The sequence below is a fragment of the Stigmatopora nigra genome, chromosome 6, assembly GCF_051989575.1.
Source record: "Stigmatopora nigra isolate UIUO_SnigA chromosome 6, RoL_Snig_1.1, whole genome shotgun sequence".
Classification (NCBI taxonomy): Eukaryota; Metazoa; Chordata; class Actinopteri; order Syngnathiformes; family Syngnathidae; genus Stigmatopora; species Stigmatopora nigra.
Genome location: NC_135513.1, coordinates 14,478,704 through 14,496,677, shown reverse-complemented (window position 1 = coordinate 14,496,677; position 17,974 = coordinate 14,478,704). Strand labels below are relative to the sequence as shown.

The 17,974-nt window shown below is 35.2% G+C and overlaps 2 protein-coding genes across 12 annotated transcripts in view; one reads left to right on the top strand and one right to left on the bottom strand.

Annotated features, from left to right (window-relative positions):
• Positions 1-17,974, bottom strand: part of inpp4b (inositol polyphosphate-4-phosphatase type II B) — a 97,195-nt gene that overhangs the window by 51,617 nt on the left and 27,604 nt on the right. For 10 of the 11 annotated variants that reach the window (XR_013326603.1, XM_077718462.1, XM_077718468.1 and 7 more), the window contains one exon: positions 5,494-5,573. Coding sequence is in view for 9 of the 11 variants with exons in the window: in XM_077718462.1 (XP_077574588.1) it covers positions 5,494-5,573 (80 nt within the window). In the remaining 2 variants the exon portion in view is untranslated. Of the gene's footprint in view, positions 1-5,493; positions 5,574-8,082; positions 8,299-17,974 lie in introns of those variants that run through there. The other variant, XM_077718472.1, reaches the window with a different exon arrangement.
• Positions 15,903-17,378, top strand: LOC144197815 (lymphocyte antigen 6D-like). Its single transcript, XM_077718475.1, has 3 exons — positions 15,903-16,006; positions 17,023-17,124; positions 17,221-17,378. The coding sequence occupies exons 1-3, from the start codon at positions 15,958-15,960 to the stop codon at positions 17,358-17,360; spliced, it is 291 nt and encodes a 96-aa protein (XP_077574601.1). The 5' UTR covers positions 15,903-15,957; the 3' UTR covers positions 17,361-17,378.

The following is a 17,974-nucleotide window of genomic DNA, read 5'->3' as shown; positions in this document are numbered from 1 at the left end:
TAAGTGGTTAGCGCGGTGGGGGGACCTGGGTTCAAATCTAGGTCGATCCACCAGTAAGGATTTTACATTTTCTCCCCGGGCCTGTGTGGGTATTCTCCGGGTACTCTAGTTTCCTCTCACATTCCAAAGACATGCATGCTAAGCTAATGATATGCTAAATCACCCCTAGCTATAATTGTTTATCCTTTGTTTTCTCGTGCCCTGTGATTGGCTGGCCACCGATTCAAATAGGTAGGCTCCAGCACCCCCCACGAACCTAGTTTTAGTTCAATAAAAACAAGCCCAGGAGATATCCTATATAATAAAAAAAGTGCCGTATGCCTTTTACCAATGATATTTAGCACTTTTTGCAATTTATTTCTCTTGATCAATATTAAGAAATCTTTTTTTTATTATTATTCCTGAAACCCTGGCCTCGACCGTGGTGTTGACGTTGCAGCGGGCATATAAAAAGAAAATAGAAGTTCAAGGTAACACTTGTTTAGAGAATAGAGCACTTACAATGTATACAATAGTGAATAGAAGAAGAAGAAAAAAAGTACTGTATTTTACGGCCTATAAGTCCCATATTTTCTTCATTGTTTGCTGACTAAAACTCAACTACGACCTTGTTTTTTTCCCTCTTTGTTCATCTTTGTTGCAACTAGCATAGTTAGCCTAGCATGCAAGTTTTTTGGGATCTGGTAGATAACCAGAGTACCCGCTGAAAACCCACACATGGCTACTAATACTCAACTACAACTTGTTTTTTTCCCTCTTTGTTTATCTTGTTGCAACTAGCATAGTTAGCCTAGCATGCAAGTTTTTTGGGATGTGGTAGATAACCAGAGTACCCGGTGAAAACCCACACATGGTGACTAATCCATAATCCTAATCCATAATAAAGTTATCTATAATACCCAACTACGACTTGTTTTTTTCCCTCTTTGTTTATCCTGTTGCAACTACCATAGTTAGCATAGCATGCATGTTTTTGGGGGATTTGGGAAAAAACAGAGTACCCAATGAAAACCCACCAATGGTGACTAATACTAAACTACAACTTGTTTTTATCCTCTTTGTTTATCATGTTACAATTAGCCTAGTTAGCCTAGCATGCATTATTATTTATGATTTGGGAGTAAAACCAGACTACCCAGTGAAAACCCACACAACCCCAGTGACAACCTGCAAACTGCACACTATGACGACCCACTTAGCATCGAACCCTCGACCTCAAAACTGCGAGACCAACTCAATTCCCCATCTAACTTATCAACAATTACAACATTGTCATATCATGACATTATCTAATCATCACAAGTGTCCATTAAAATGTCAACTACCCCCCCCCCCCCACCACCCCAGTGGTGATGACAACGGGGTGCCGGAGACAAAGACGCCACTGCAGCAAAGATCTCTCAATAATGCATGTTGCGTTTGCACACGGGAGGGAAACGTGTCGCGACTCCGGTCCGACTTAGCGACGTTAGCGTACGTTTACGCGGCAAATGAGTCCCGCGGTACGTTCGCCGCGACCGTCGCATTTTTCGACGGGATGATAATTGAAGGCTCTTTTCTGCCGGTTGTTTGTTTTGGCCTGTGCCGGGGGGAGTTACCGACAGCGCTCGCCGTGTGTTATTCTATGGTGAGGCCCGTGGGGAGGAGCCAAAATGGCTCGGGGAGTTGTGATTGGAGCATATATGAATAACAATTAGACGTTAAAAAGATGGATGCTGTTCTGCGGCTTCCATTGAGATGATTGGTAATTCACTGGAGGGTTTTAAACTAATCAATTTTAAAGTTTATTTTATATATAATTTCCTGTTTTAATGATTTAGGTTTAATATATTCATGCTAAAGTCAGAAAGTTTTTTTTGTAGTAATTATTTGTTATGCAATTATATATTATTTCTGATGAAGTATTATGTTGACTACTTACTACTATTTCTTTTATTTAATTATCGGTATTATTATGTTGACTATTTATTGCAATTTATTTTATTTATTGGTAGTATTATTTTGACTATTACTATTTATTTTATTTATTTATTGGTAGTATTATGTTGACTATTTATTACTAATTATGTTATTTATTCATTTGTAGTAGTATTATGTTGACTATTTATTACTATTTATTTTATTTATTTATTGGTAGTATTATGTGGACTATTTATATTTATTTTATTTATTTATTGGTAGTATTATGATGACTATTTATTGGGATTTATTTTATTTATTTATTGGTAGTATTATGATGACTATTTATTGGTATTTATTTTATTAATTGGTAGTATTATGTTGACTATTTATTGCTATTTATTTTATTTATTTATTGGTAGAATTATGTTGACTATTTATTACTATTAATTTCATTTATTTATTAGTAGTATTATGTTGACTATTTATTGCTATTGATTTTATTTATTGGTAGTATTATGTTGACTATTACTATTTCTTGTATTTATTTATTTGGACTATTTATTGATTATTCTTCTGTTCATTTATTTGTTTGTTGTTGTTATTTGTGCACTTTGTAATGAAGCTTTAAATCTCATTCTACTTGTACAATGTCAATCAAAGTATTCAATAGAAAGAAATGTGTGTTTAATTAAAAGTTTTTTCTCCCAATCAATGATGTTGAATATCAAACAGGTGGACTTTTTAAGAGCTTATCATTTTTTTTAAGTGGATCCGAAAATCCTGTGCATTCTAATTTGGATGATTTCAACCACATTTCTAACTCTGGCGTCCCAAAAGCAATTTCCTTACGACGTATTCTGGGGCGTGAGTAAAAGCTGAGCTTATGAAGAAGCTACGTTTTGGTCCAAATGACATGGCCTGCGACGGGCTGAAAGGATTCAATCAAGTCGCCCTTCGATGCCTTTGCTGGGCGAATCACCTCAAAGTAACTTAGAATTTTTGGGCACCGCTCGCCCTCCTCCTCCTCCTTCGCTTGGACAGACAGAATGGCTCGTCTGCCAGTCAAACGGGAGCTTAGCATGTTGTTGCAATGTGGGGGGAAACCGGAATACACAGAAAAAAAACACGCAAGACCAGGGGGAGAAAATGCAAACCCTACGCGGGAGGACCAACCGGGATCGAACCCAGGAACACACATACACGTGTGTATGTATATGTATATATATGTGCATTTATATATATATAAATATATATATATATATATATATAAATATACATATATACACATGTATATATAAACAGATGTACATATACACATATATTTACATGCATATACATATATGTACATATACATGTATATATACATACATGTATATATACACATATATATATATACATGTATAGATACATGTATATAAAACCTGTATAAACACATGTATACACATACATATACATATATACACATACATACACATACATAGCCATATATATACACATACATATACATACATATATACACACACATATATATACACATATATACACATATATATACACATATATACACATACATATACATATATACACACACATGATATATATATATATATATATATATATATATATATATATATATATATATATATATATATATATATATATATATATATATATATATATATATATATATGTATGTGTATATATATGTGTGTGTATATATGTATGTATATGTATATGTATGTGTACCCACATATATACATATATATACACATATATACATATATATACACATATATACACATATATACATATATATACACATATATACACATATATACACATATATACATATATATACACATATATACACATATATACATATATATACACATATATACATACACACACACATACCCATTTATATGTGTATGTAATATTAAAAGGAGTCCGTCCCACTATCCCCAGCGATATGCAAATGAGGGCCTGAGCGCTTTATAAAGTCGTTTGAGCAAGCGATATAATTGTATCTGGTTCTCTTGCCTAAAGGAAATGAAAAGCGTAACAAAAGAGAGAAAATTGCCTAAGGGGGTGTGTTTTCCCGAAAGCACATGATCGGACAATACGATTGGGCGAGAGAAAGACTTGTTAACAGTTGACGCATGAAAAGCAAAAAAAGTGCTCCCTTATTTCTTTTTTGATTTCTTTTTTTGGAGGAAAAGAGCGTTTTGGCATCTGCTTCCTCAATTGCGCCGGCGTTCCTGCTACGTGACGCATTGTCTTATCAGTTGCCCTTTCAACTTTCAACGCTTTGCCGATTGAAAGGCCATTAATGGCGGGCGCCGCAATTTTCGGCGGCTGCTCTTTCAAAAGAAGCCCGTGGTGAAATTCACACAAAAAAAAAAGCCACGCTATAAAAAGTGGCGGCACGGAAAGGGGGAAATTATTTTTGGGGCATGAAAGAATGTCTCATCCGCCTGTCAGCTAATTAAATCTTGTCAGATTAATTCGTGCGCGTAATCATTTTAGAAAAAACCCTTAAATAAATTAAAATAAGTCACTTATTTAATGTCATTCTTTTTATATAATATATATAAATATATATAAAAATATATATAGCGGGAGAAAAATAGGGTCATGATTAAAAGACTTATTTGAATAAATAAACTGACATGAAAGAGTAATAAAATTATTTGATAAAATAAAGAGCATTTAACGTTTGTTTTGTAGTTTCTTCTCATGTGGCCACGCCCCCTTTACACCTTGAAACCACTCCCTCTACAGGTTGTCACATGACTAACAAGTCAATGTACTATTCAGGGAGAAATAATATGAATATAAGGAGATTAAAGTTGAACTATGACAAGGTTAAAATGAAAATATGATGAACATTAAATTAAAGATTATAGAATATGTTAAATAGTTTTGTTTTTTGATTATTTTTCTGTAACATGAACTAGAAGCATCAAATTTGGTGACTTAATTTCTGTTTTTTGGCGTAATATTAAGAGATTTACGTCATATTTGGAAAAAAGTCAGAAAATAATCTGATTAAAAACACTTTTTATGCATTACTCACACTGGAATTTTTTTAGTGACATTAACAAGCTAAATCAGTGCAAAAAAATTACATTTTGGTGTATTTTGGAGGTTTTTTTTAGATATTCCTGCTGATAAAACTTTGATGAGAATGACTATTATTAATAGTGCAAAAAAATATATTTTGGAAGATTTTGGAGGTTTTTTAGAGATTCCTGCTGATAAAACTGATGAAAATGACTATTTTTAATACAAGCAACATAATTTTAAATCAAAAATATTTTCTGATGACATTTTTTCAATGTAAAAAATGTCCTGCATCTACAAAAAAGTTAGTTCTCTAAACCACACAAAATTGAACGGGCTACAGTTCTGTATTTCATTGAAAAAAATAAATCAAGGTCCAGAAAAACCAAGCAATGGTCCCCCATAAAGCGTCCCTATTCCCACCATAGGTCGAAAATGTTATTTTTTCCTCCCCTAACGCCCCCAAAATGTGTCAATAGCCATTCCCTACCCCATCCGTCCATAAAAAGTAAGAAAAAATGTGCCTACCTGAGACTCAAGGACAGTCGTTCATCTTTGGCTCGAAGCAGATCGCCCACTGAAAATGTGGCACTTCCCAAAAAGCTGCCCTGTGGAAATAAACAACAACAAAAAACATAAATAAATCAATTTTGCATACTTTTTTGGTCAAATTTCACATTGCAAGTTGGGTAAGCAAAGTAAAGCAAGGCATTAAAAACCAAATAAGTTAAACAACACAATTTAAAACAGGGTTAAAATTTGCCAGATGGGCGGGGTCAGCACAAGATAGGATACAACTAAAAAAGTGCATCCGTTAACAGTACATATGAAATATAAAGAGGAAAAAAAGGACTTAAGTATTAATATACTCATCACTCATCATTCAAGTAAAAAGTATAAAGTACTACAAAGTCATGTAAAAAGGAATGTGTTAAGAAATATTAAAATATCATTTAAAAAAAAGATAAAGGGGCTGTAAAACACCAAAAACACGCTTCCTGTTTAGTGCTCTGTCGACATAAATGTTTAATTCGGGGTGTCCAAACTTTCTGTAAAATCAAAGCATGCAAAAGCTCACTTTAAATACTTCCACTTTTCTGTTAAATAGACGGTTAGAATCAGTTATAAAAAAATATTCTTGAGTAAATTGCCATTAATGGAAGTAGACAATTACTGTCAATCAACCTGCACAAAGATATGCAAATGTATAAAAAAAAATATATTAGGGTCATGTGATTATTATTAACCCTTTAACTGCCTAATACCAGAAGGATTTATGCTTAAAATTTGTTTTTATTTAGTTACAGTGTTCCCTCGATTATCGCAAATTCACTTTTTTGGTGATTTTTTTTCTGCTATTAATTTTTTTACTTGATAAAAATATGAAAATACATGCTAAAAATTGTAATGGGGAAGCCACTCTTGCTACAAGGGCTGATAAAAAAATAGTTAAAATAGTAGTGACCCTACTGGGCAATTTTTCAATTATTGCGGCCATTTTTGGTCAAAATTAACCGCGATATTTGAGGGATTACTGTATAATATATATAAAAGTTCGATTTCCTTCTTTTATGTTGACTATTTTCCATCCAAATATACCAAAATTAGCTTTTCAAGATCATTCCTACATTTATTAGGAATTTTTTTTTGAAAAATTACAACTTTTTTGAGTTTAAAACCCCAAAAAGTCCATTAAAATGCAGTATTATTTTTTTCAAGCCGGTACTAACATTATTTTATCCTTTTTACGGGCAGCATGGTGCTAACTTTAAAACATTTTATGGCATTTTTTATGATTTTTTTCGCTATTGCCGGCTGTCGTGTAAATGTAGTAAACATTTTAGCAAAAATGTGCCTAAGGCAATCAAAGGGTTAATGAATTATGAATTTGTTCAGGCCGCGTCTGGACTAATAAAGCGCGCCGTCCTTCACGGCGAGTCGACTTGGGAGAGCCAATGAAAATCCGCGTTTAGTCTAACGAGTAAATGTTTGGACGGCGGCGATTAAAAATGAACTGGCAGCGGAAATGAAAATAATGATGTTAACGAGGGCTCTGTGTCCTTTTTTGTTCAGTTTTTTTTTTAATGCACAAATTGTGGTCTTGTTTTTTTTTTTAATCCATGCTTATTTGCATAGTCACATGTTGAAAATAGTGGAATGAGGACATTTAAAAATAATATTAAGAATAAAAATGGGGTGGATTGTATGTAAATGCTAACAGGAACATGCTAATGCTAGCTAAAATATACTGTCAAGTTGTTTACATGAGCATTGCTTGGGATTTTCTCTAAAAATAGCTAAATGCTCAATGTTTAACCAACTATTCACTGTTGAAATAAAAATATTAAAAATGTATTATTAGTGACATAAAAGTTTGCATTCATTCACAGTTGAATTAAAAAAAAAAACTAAATATGTTATGAGTGACATGTAAACATTCCGAAAACAGGGGTACTAAATTCAATGTTTGACAAACTATTCACTGTTGAAATTTTTCAAAAAAATATGCAAAATATGTTATGAGTGACAAAGAATTATTCTGAAAATAGGGGTACAATATATGTTTAACCAACTATTCACTGTCGAAATAAAAAAAAAATATATATATTAAAAGTGAAATGTAAACATTCACATGCATTCACAGCCTGTCTTCCTAGTTTAATGAAATTAAACTATACGCATGAATTTTTCTCATTATATGAAGTTAAAAATCATGATTTATTTTTGTGGACCGCAAAAAATGATTTATCGGCCCAAGTCCGGCCCTCGACCCGCCACTTGAAAACCTGCACCATACATGGACTTTTTAACAAATCTTAATTTAAACCTGCATTAACCTGCAATTTGCAACTTTTCCCCATCAAAAATTCCACTTTGAAAAACCCAGCTTTAATTTGAAATCCATTGCGCTACTATCGTAACCCCGACCCCTAAAAATCGAGCATCATAGCAACGTGCAAATATTGACACTCACGACTGCACTGCATCTCTCAACCAAAGCTCCCAAAACCACTCAATATTTAACAAACAAAAATGCATAAAAACCACCACGCAATAGCAAAAACGGGGGGTGCAAAACAACCCCCAAATGTCCCCCCGATGGACCCGGAGACTTACATGCGCCAGCTCAAACGCAGCCGCCGAGATAGAGGAAGACGGGATGAAAGGAGAGGTGGCGGAAACACGAAAAGCAGCAAAAAAATCCCAGTTCCCCTTTTATGGGGGTATTGACGAGAGAGAGAAAAGGCTATGTTCGGATTTTGGTTGGTCGGAAAAAGTCCGCCCGGCAACAGGCTGGACGCGGCCACTCGGCGAGCATCCGCCGTGACTGAATGCCGACGGGCGAGGGGCGACGGAGTGAGAGAGAGAGAGAGTGAGAGGGAGGGAGGGTCGAGCAACAGTGGGAGGGAAGAAAAACATTGCAGAAGAGGAAGAGAGTGACGGCTGAGGACAGGAGAGACATGGAAGGAAGGAAGTAAGCCAAAATAGCTGCAAAATCAACAAAATTTAAACCCAAAATCAATAGAAAATGGCCCAGAGGTCCTCCCAAAACCAATGAGTGACCCAAATATATATTGGAAGACACCCTGAATTGCTCCAAAATCAACAAGTGACCTAAAACCAATAGAAAATGGCCAAAAATGTCCTCCAAAACCAACAAGTGAGCCAAAATATATTGAAAGTCACCCTAGATTGCTCAAAAACCAACAAAAGCGACCTATAACCAGTAGAAAATGGCCCAAAATTTCCACCAAAACCAACCAGTGAGCCAAAATAGACTGGAAGTGACCCTGAACTCCTTCAAAAGCAACAAAGTGACCTAGAACCAATAGAAAATGACCCAAAAGTTGCACCAACACCAACAAGTGAGCCAAAATAGCTGCAAAAATCAATAAAACTGACCCAAATTCTATCGAAAATGGCCCAGATATTCCCCCAAAACCAACAAGTGAGGCAAAATACCCCAAAAATCACCAATATGTACCAAAAATCAATAGAAATTGGCCTAAGAGTTCCCTAAACCAACAAATGATCCAAAATAGCTGCAAAAATCAACAAGTGACTTAAAATCCATAAAAAATGGCACAAAAGTTCCCCAAAACCAACAAGTGAGCCAAAATACCTGCCAAATTTTAAGAAAACTGACCTAAAATCAATAGAAAATGGCCCAAAAGTTCCCCCAAAAAACAACAAGTGAGCCAAAATGAATAGAAAATGACCCTAAACTGCCACTAATTGACCAAAAAAATCTCCCAAATGACCAGCAAATGATCTCCACCTCACCAAAAAGTGACCCAGAATCTCCCCCAAAACCCTCAAGTCAATTATTCCACATTGTTCAACCCTCTCGCGGTACAGCGAGAGCGCTCAAGTTGTCATAGCGATGCTGTCGTCGTTACCATACAAAACGCAACAACAACAACAGGTGGGCGTCAAAGGCGGCCTCGGAAATCTGCCCTTCGTGGAGTGCCCTTTCAAATTAAAATGCGCTCTCTTAAGTAGGTTTAAAATCACGCTTAGCATGTGTGGGCATTCTAAGTAGGGGATTCGCATATCAAAGTGTGCTTCAGTGCCTGATTGTCATGGTTTAAGAAAAACAGGTGCATTGTGGGAAATTTGCATGCTCTCGTCAGCCAATCGGGTCATCGGCTGCCATCGAGTGTGGGTCAAAATGTTAACTTCCGGCGAGTGGGTGTGCAAATATATTTAAATGTTTGCATGTGTACCTGCGCCGGTTGATACCGATTAAGGGCGAGGGTACGTATTCTCACGACTATAAGGCGCACTTAAAAGTCTTCAATTTTTTCCAAAATAGACAGTCCGCCTTATGATCCAGTGCGTCTTATATATGGAAAAAACAGAAAACCAAAAACCACCACTATGGGATATTAAAACAACACAAACGCCTGAACTGAAACGATACTGTTAAATATGCAGGTGCAATCTTAGTTTACAAAATCTTCCATCATATAGCTCCTCCCCCACTGCAAGATTTTAACCAAAAAAATCCAAAACATCAACAATGGCTGGCTCTAGAGGTGACTGTAAAGTAGTGAATGTTTCATACCTAGAAGTCAATAGCAACTACCATATTTTCACCACTATAAGGCGCACTTAAGTCTTAAATTTTCTCCAAAACAGACAGTGCGCCTTATAATACAATGCGCCTTATATATGGAAAAAATGCGGTAGATTTATTTATTTTTTATTTACATTTTGTAAAGCAGAAAACTTTTCCTATTTTTTATTTTTAGCTTTTAGTGTGATTATCGTGTGTTAAATCGCAGTAGCATGCGTATAATTAGCGTAGCTTTATCCCTTTTTCATGCTGGAATAATTTTGCGATAATTCTTATCTGGCATTTGATTGCAAATGGCGGATGGATACGAGCAAAACACGAATAAATTAGGAAGTGGATGGCGAGGAACAACAACAACAATAGAAACGGGATTTTTTTTTTAAGAAAATCAATGCACGGCTTTATAAAGAGCGGAGATTAAGCGCTAAATCAATATTTTAATATCCAGGTAATATTAAATTCCACTACAACTGGATGGTAATGTCGATGTTGGGAAAAGTTTTACAGTCTTAATTAGCTTTCTGTTGGAGTGAGTGTGTTGAAATTAGTGGGGAATTAATGGCGGTTGTCATAAAAAGTCGTGTTGGAACTCAAAATTCAAGAGTGGTTCACTTTTATTGGTCAGTTAAAGGGAAAGTGAGAGCTATATAAAAAAATGCTTGTTTTCTTATCCCTATTACATTCAATGATTTATTTTTTAATGACTACAAATGGCGGCTTTATAATGACATTCTAATTTTGCTAACCTGAAAACGACGTCCAGTTTGAGAAAATGTTTTTTTTTATCGTTTCAATAGGTTAAAGCGCGTGATTGGACGTTTGGTCGCCCGGACGATTGGTCGCCGGGACGATTGGTCGCCGGGAGGATTGGTCGCATGGACGATTGGTCGCCGGGATGATTGGTCGCATGGACGATTGGTCGTCGGGAGGATTGGTCGCCAGGACGATTGGTCGCCGGGACGATTGGTCGCCCGGACGTTTGGTCGCCCAGGTGAATATAATTTTGAGAGCTGATTTCAACAGTAGATATTTAGATATTAAACTCTTATGAATATAATTTTGAGAGCTTTGAGACCAAATGTCCGGGCGACCAAACGTCCGGGCGACCAAACGTCCGTGCGATTGATTGAAAAACATTTCTAAAACAAACTTTTTCTAAATAGAGGGTCCGAAAAATCCGTTCTGGGCAAAAAAGACCAATGAGTTGGTAATTAAACGCCCCCCCTCCCCCCAAAAACCTTAATTTCAGACCCCAATGAATTTGTTTTTTTTAACCAATCCGATTTTCGATTACACGAACAGGGATGAAAGTGTGTATCTTAATTCCTGACTGAGTCCAAAAGGTCCAAAGCGAAAGCGCAACTTTATTTTCCAAAACAAAAGAGCGCGGCGATCGATAACCCAAGATTGGACGGAGTGGCCGTTGTCTCGGGATTGGCTGCCAGGTCGTGTTTGCGGTGCCAGAACAAAGGCCGCCATGATTGTTATCGCCTGGCCTGCTCTGGCCTGTCCACGCTGCCTTTTAACATTAAAGTTTATGGAGCGGCCAGTTTGAGGGAGGGAGGGAGGGAGGGAGGGAGGGAGGGATTGCTATCCTATCTTCTAACTACGGGGAGTTCCACTTTCTATTTGGTCTCTTCAAAGGTAAAGTCCAATGATCTTTCTCCCCGGCGTCTCAAAGGTCTCGTGAAATCGGCCAATCGGATGGCTGGGCATCGAGTGGTTGTTGTTGATCGTGTAAACACAAGAAGAAGAACAAGAAGAAGAAAAATTAAGACGAAAGGTGGACCGGGAATATTATTTTTTTTGCTTAGGACACTTTATGGTGTACCAAAAAATAAACTATTAAGTAAATAAAGGAATAAAGAAAATGTTTTTGTGTACGAGAGCCTAAAAAATCTTGATAGTGAAAAAAATACTACTAATACTATTAATGTCATTAATACTACTAATACTACTCATGCTACTAATACTACTAATGCTACGAATAATAATAATACCACTAATAATACTACTAATACTAATCATACTAATACTACTCATACTACTGATACTACAGACACTACTGATGATACTAATACTACTCATACTACCACTACTACTACTACTACTACTACTCATACTACTCATACTGCTGATACTACTGATACTGATGATACTAATACTACTCATACTACCACTACTACTACTACTACTACTACTACTACTACTACTACTACTACTACTACTACTAATAATAATAATAATAATAATAATAATAATAATAATAATAATAATAATAATAATAATAATAATAATAATAATCGGACATAGGCTTTGTCATCCTCATTGACTCAACAAAATCTTAATTGTCATCATACCCAGCTGCGTATGACAAAAATGGTAAATATTAAAAAATGTAAATACATAATAAAAATAAAATAAAACTAATATATATGCATGAATCCTGCGATCGGCTGGCCACCATTTCAAGCCAGTAGTTGGCTCTGGATTAGACTCTCTCTTGAGAATCTATAAAAATATATATATATATATATATCTTTTTTTTTTTTTTACTGTCCTCCTCCAATTTTTCTCCTATTTGTCCAAGTGCCGTCCCCTCCTGATTGTAACCTTAGCGCTTCTCCAAAAGCTACAATTTCCCTCATTTTGCAGCCATTTTTTGGAGTTGTGTTCTATAGCCACGGATAAAAGGGAGGAGGACGCAGGTCTCAATTCCCTGTCCTTACGTAACCGCAAGGTGCTGCCAGCCAGTTTACCCACCCAGCCTGGGACTCACACACACACACACATATATAACCCACACACACACACACACACACACACACGTACACGTACACACACACTAATGGTACGATAATACGCCCGCTCATGCCTGAAGTGCTTGATAGCTCTCTTCTTCAAAAAAGCTAGTTCACGGGAGCCTCGGAAAGTAAACAGCTCGGATCAAACCGACTCCCGGCTGCCTTTGAAGAGTGGGAGACAATTACGGAGATCAATGGTGCAGCTCAGGGCTGGTTAACAGCCCCGACAGCCGCCGACCATTCCTGCCTCGGGGCGAAGGGAAGGGAAGGGAATGGAAGGGAGAAAACCAGAGAGAGAGAGGGGGAGGTAAACCACTTCCCCTATGGCCGGCGGGGTGCTAGACGCGCAAGTCGGTGGAGTTGAGACATGTCAATGCTAGATTTTTTTTGCTTGTTGATTGGTTTTTAAATATTTTCTTGACGTCCAATCATGTTGCTGTCAGAAAGAAATTAACGAGATATAGGGAAATTCATTAAAAATTAATTTAGAGTATTTTTTTGGGCACATTTGTTAATAAATGTATCATGATGATCATCAAGTTTGTTATTGAAGCTTCTGCTAGCATAGCCATGTCTCTTAATGCTCAATGACAAGCCACTAAACTCCGCCTCTGGAATACAGAACTACATGGAAACTATTGAGGGAAATAATAGAGAAGATTAAATGGAAAATACAATCAAAAATAGAGTAGAATTGGGTTTTAAAATGATGGGAAATTATTAAAATATGAAAAACTATTGAAAATACAGTAATCCCTCGATTACTGCGGTTAATGTAGACAGCGATAAACGGAAAACTGCGAAGTACAGTCACCCCTATTTAAAAAAATAATATATATGTTTTTATATATATATATAATCTATATATACATATATACATATATACACATATATATACATATATACACATATATATACATATATACACATATATATACATATACATATATAGATATACATATAGATATATACATATACATATATAGATATACATATAGATATATACATATACATATATTAATATACACAAATAATATATAAAAAAATACTTCAATGTGGAGGAAAGGGGCGGGGCTTCCTCTTGCGAGTTTCAACATGGATTTTCACATTTTATGAACTTAAAAAACTATTTTTTTTTACTTCCACGATGTAGTGAAGCCGCGATATTCGAGGGATTACTGTAGTATATTTATGTAAATAATAACGACTATCACCAAAATTGACAAATACGTAATAAAGCCCTAGAGTGATACATAAGTACACATGAACCAGTATTGATGAAAAATACTACCTATATCCAATGCAGTAATGTAGTTTAAATAGAAATGTGGGTACAGAATGGGCGTGGCCTGATACTGTAACGTAATTGGTTGGTTAAAAAATTGATACTGAAATATGTTTAAGGCCAATTCAAGTTGACAAACGAGGTGACTGATAATCGCATATTTTCTGGGCGCCTGAACACCGAACAAATGCTTTTCTGTCGAGATGAAGCCCCGCCAAACTAAAAGCGGCTGCGCTCATTAGCGCACACCGATCCTCCGTCTCCGTCGCCCCGCGTGGGCGTCGCGAGTTGGGGAAGCGGCGCTTTACAAGGCCGCTTTTGCCAAATTGTGGCGATGCAAAAAAATATATAAAAATAAAAAACAGCCGTTAGCCAAAGCTGTGTTTCCTTTGGTCAGTGGAGGTGGGCCGACACTACGGCCGTTTTACGAGAATCCCGCTGGGAAGTCAACCAAACACCCACGCCGGAAAAAAAAAAAACTAGCATTTGCGCTGAAAAATAAATAAAACAAAAATAGGGATATTTGTTCTTTTTTTTTTAATGCTATGCTACATTTTTGATTTGTTTCAATAGGAGTGTCTAAGTCAGTTTGGTTTATGGGAAACATTAATGCTAACTAGATGTCATTTTTGGCCTAAAATGTAATAAAATTTGTACTTTTTCATATTTTAAATGGCCGCCGACTTGTATTTTTTTGTTTTTCTCACTATCACCACTAAAAGACAGTTAAATTTTTTTGGTTACCGTATTTTCTGGCATATAAGCCGCTACCGCATATAAGCCGCACCCTTAAAATTACCTAAAAATGGTTAAATTATACGGGTAGAGAGTGAAATTCATGTTATAACAAAAAAACTGTAAAATATGTTGTCTCAATGTAATATTTGTATTTTTTTAAAATGTTTTTCTCCCAAAAAAATCCGCAAAACTCGGAGTCCACAGTGGCTTAACCGCAAAATAGCGAGGGAACACTGTATATACAAAAAAATGTTTTGAGCAACAAATACCGCATATATATGCATGAAAATACAGTATGTGAAAAAAAATGACCACATGCTTAATGGCTTTTCTCCGGGTACTCCACTTTCCTCCAAAATCCAAAAGGCATACATGCTAGGCTAAGTGTATGCTAACTCACCCTGAGGTACAAGCTAACAATGGCAAGCTAACAATTTATGGTACCCATATTTGGCTTGAGATAGACTCCAGCACCCCCAAAGTACTTAATAAAGATAAGCAGTACAGTTAACAGATGAATACATTTCCTCTGCATGTGACATTTTTAATTCTCTTGAATAAACAAAAGGGGGAGACGGGTTATGAATATGTGAAATTGTAAATACATACTTTAGCTAATCATATGAGCACATGACATATTTGGTTAAGGGGCGAGTTTTTTTACTTTTAAGTTATTAGAAAAGAAAAGAAAGTTAATTGTTCATGTCAATGTCACTTTTTGGGTCACTAAAGTCACACAAAAATAACATTTTTCATTTGTTAGGACATTAAAATTGTCATTTACGGAGATTAAAATATGCTAAAAGAAGTGAAGTTGTAAAATGAAAATGTATGAGACACTCAGAAATGATTTACTTGAATAAATAAAACATGAATATGTCAAATTTGCAAATGGTTGATCATCAGTTAAGCACATGGTAAGAACATATTTGGATAAGAGGCGAGTCTGTAAATAAAAAACGTTTAAAAAAATGACTTCTCAGACTATAAAAGATGGACGTGTTTCCACTGAGGAATCATCGACGGGAAGAACCCCCAAAAGCAAGACAAGAAGACGACAAGAAGCTTCTGAAGACATCGACAAAATGAAGTGCTTACTTTTGGCTTTGAGCGTCATCCTGCTGATTGGAAACAGTGAGTCTCATTTTTTTTTGCTTTCTTTTTGGTTAAAAATATTTTTCGGGGATGGGGAGAGAAATAGTCAATTCAACTTTAAATTATGTTTTTTTTTTTTAAATACAGTTTTAACCCGTTTTTTTTTATCATTTCGGATGAACTCATTGACGGCAATAGGCGTCCAATCCATTTTGACTAGCAGCAATTGTTTGATTTGTCAAATTGGATTGGGTGTCTAATGAATCCGCTATAAAAAGTCAGTATATATTTTTTTAAAGTCAATTTCAGTGATTATTTGATCCGTAAATTTGGATTGGAAGTCTAATAACTCTGCTATAAAAAGTCAGTAAATATATATATATATATATATATATATTTTTTAAGTGAATTTCAGCCATTTTTTGATTCGTCAAATTGGATTGGATTTCTAATGATCCACTATAAAAAGTCAGTAAATATATATATATATTTTAAAGTCAATGTGAGCCATTGTTTAATCTGTCAAATTGGATTGGACATCTAATGACCACTATAAAAAGTCAACAAACTAAAAAAATGTAAAAAAGTAAATTTTAGCAATTGTTTGATCCATTAAGTTTGATTGAACGTCTAACGACTCCGCTATAAAAAGTTAATAAATAAAAAACATTAAAAAAGTAAATTTTAGCGAATATTTGATCCATTAAATTGTATTGAACTTCTAATGACTCCGCTATAAAAAGTCAATAAAAAAAAAAAACATTTAAAAAGTAGATTTCAGCAATTATTTGATTTGTCAAATTGTATTGAACGTCTAATGATACCCTACAAAAAGTCAGTAAATAAAAAAACATTAAAAAGTCATTTTCAGCAAATATACGATCTGCCAAATCGCATTGAACATCTAATGAATCCGCTATAAAAAGTTACTAACAAAAAAAAAAAATGTAAAAAGGTACATTTCAGCAATCATTTGATCTGTCAAATTGAATTGGACATCTAATGACTCCACTATAAAAAGTCAGTAAATCTCTAATCTCCCTCCTAACTTTCAGGCGAGGCTCTGAAATGCTACCTGTGCGAAGGCGACCCAAATTGCGACGCCGAGAAAGTGTGCGACGCCTCTGAAGACAAGTGCTTCGCCGACATCACTCCAAGTAAGTTAGCCTCGGGGCGGGGAGAAAAAGTCAAAACGCCAGGACGGCTTGTCAAATACAACTGTTTTTTGTTTTTTTTTTCTCTCCGTCTTGCAGTGGATGACGGCGCGGTGTTCTACGAACAAGGTTGCGCGGATACAGCCACCTGCGACTTGGTTGTTTCGGACGACAACCCCTTGACGGCGTGTTGCCAAGAAGATCTATGCAACAAATTTATCATTAGCGACTCCTCTTAAAATGTAGGAAAAGCGTATATTAGGAAGGAAAGTGTCTAGATTTGGAATTTAAATCATGTTCCTTCTGGCTTTGTTGAATAAAAGCATTAAAATTTTAAAACAATGTCTGTTTTTATTTCATACAGTGGTGAATGTAAAAGTTGAAGGATACAAATAAAGTATAAAGTACAATATATGTTTATTTTTATTAAGGTGCAATCTGATTATGGAATTTTGTTAGTTTTTTGCCTTGATAAAAACTATAAGTGTCATATTTGATAGAGAAATTTCAATAAAAAAATTGGGCGCAAAAAGATTTTTTTTCGATTTGATAAAAAAATAGTGATGTATTATTATTATCATATAATTAGATGAGAAACTATGTTTTGCAGTATTGGACAGTAACGGATTAAAACACAATGACTTTTCATTAGAAAATAATGATTGTAATGGTTTAGTATAAAAAATATATTAATATTTAAAAAAATGTTATTTTTCAATCAAATTACTCGATTAATTGATTATTATTCATCGCATAACAATTCAAAATGTTAAATTTGGGAGTGAACGGATGAAAAATGCCACACGGTTGGACTTTTATATTAGATTAGATTAAATTAGATTATTTATTTCAT

What these genes read in the sequence shown, in the direction of transcription:
- LOC144197815 (XM_077718475.1), top strand. Translation starts at nt 15,958, where the DNA reads ATGAAGTGCTTACTTTTGGCTTTGAGCGTCATCCTGCTGATTGGAAAC. An exon ending in CATCCTGCTGATTGGAAACA is followed by an intron (nt 16,007 to 17,022) that starts GTGAGTCTCATT and finishes CCTAACTTTCAG; the next exon opens with GCGAGGCTCTGAAATGCTAC. An exon ending in CTTCGCCGACATCACTCCAA is followed by an intron (nt 17,125 to 17,220) that starts GTAAGTTAGCCT and finishes TCCGTCTTGCAG; the next exon opens with TGGATGACGGCGCGGTGTTC.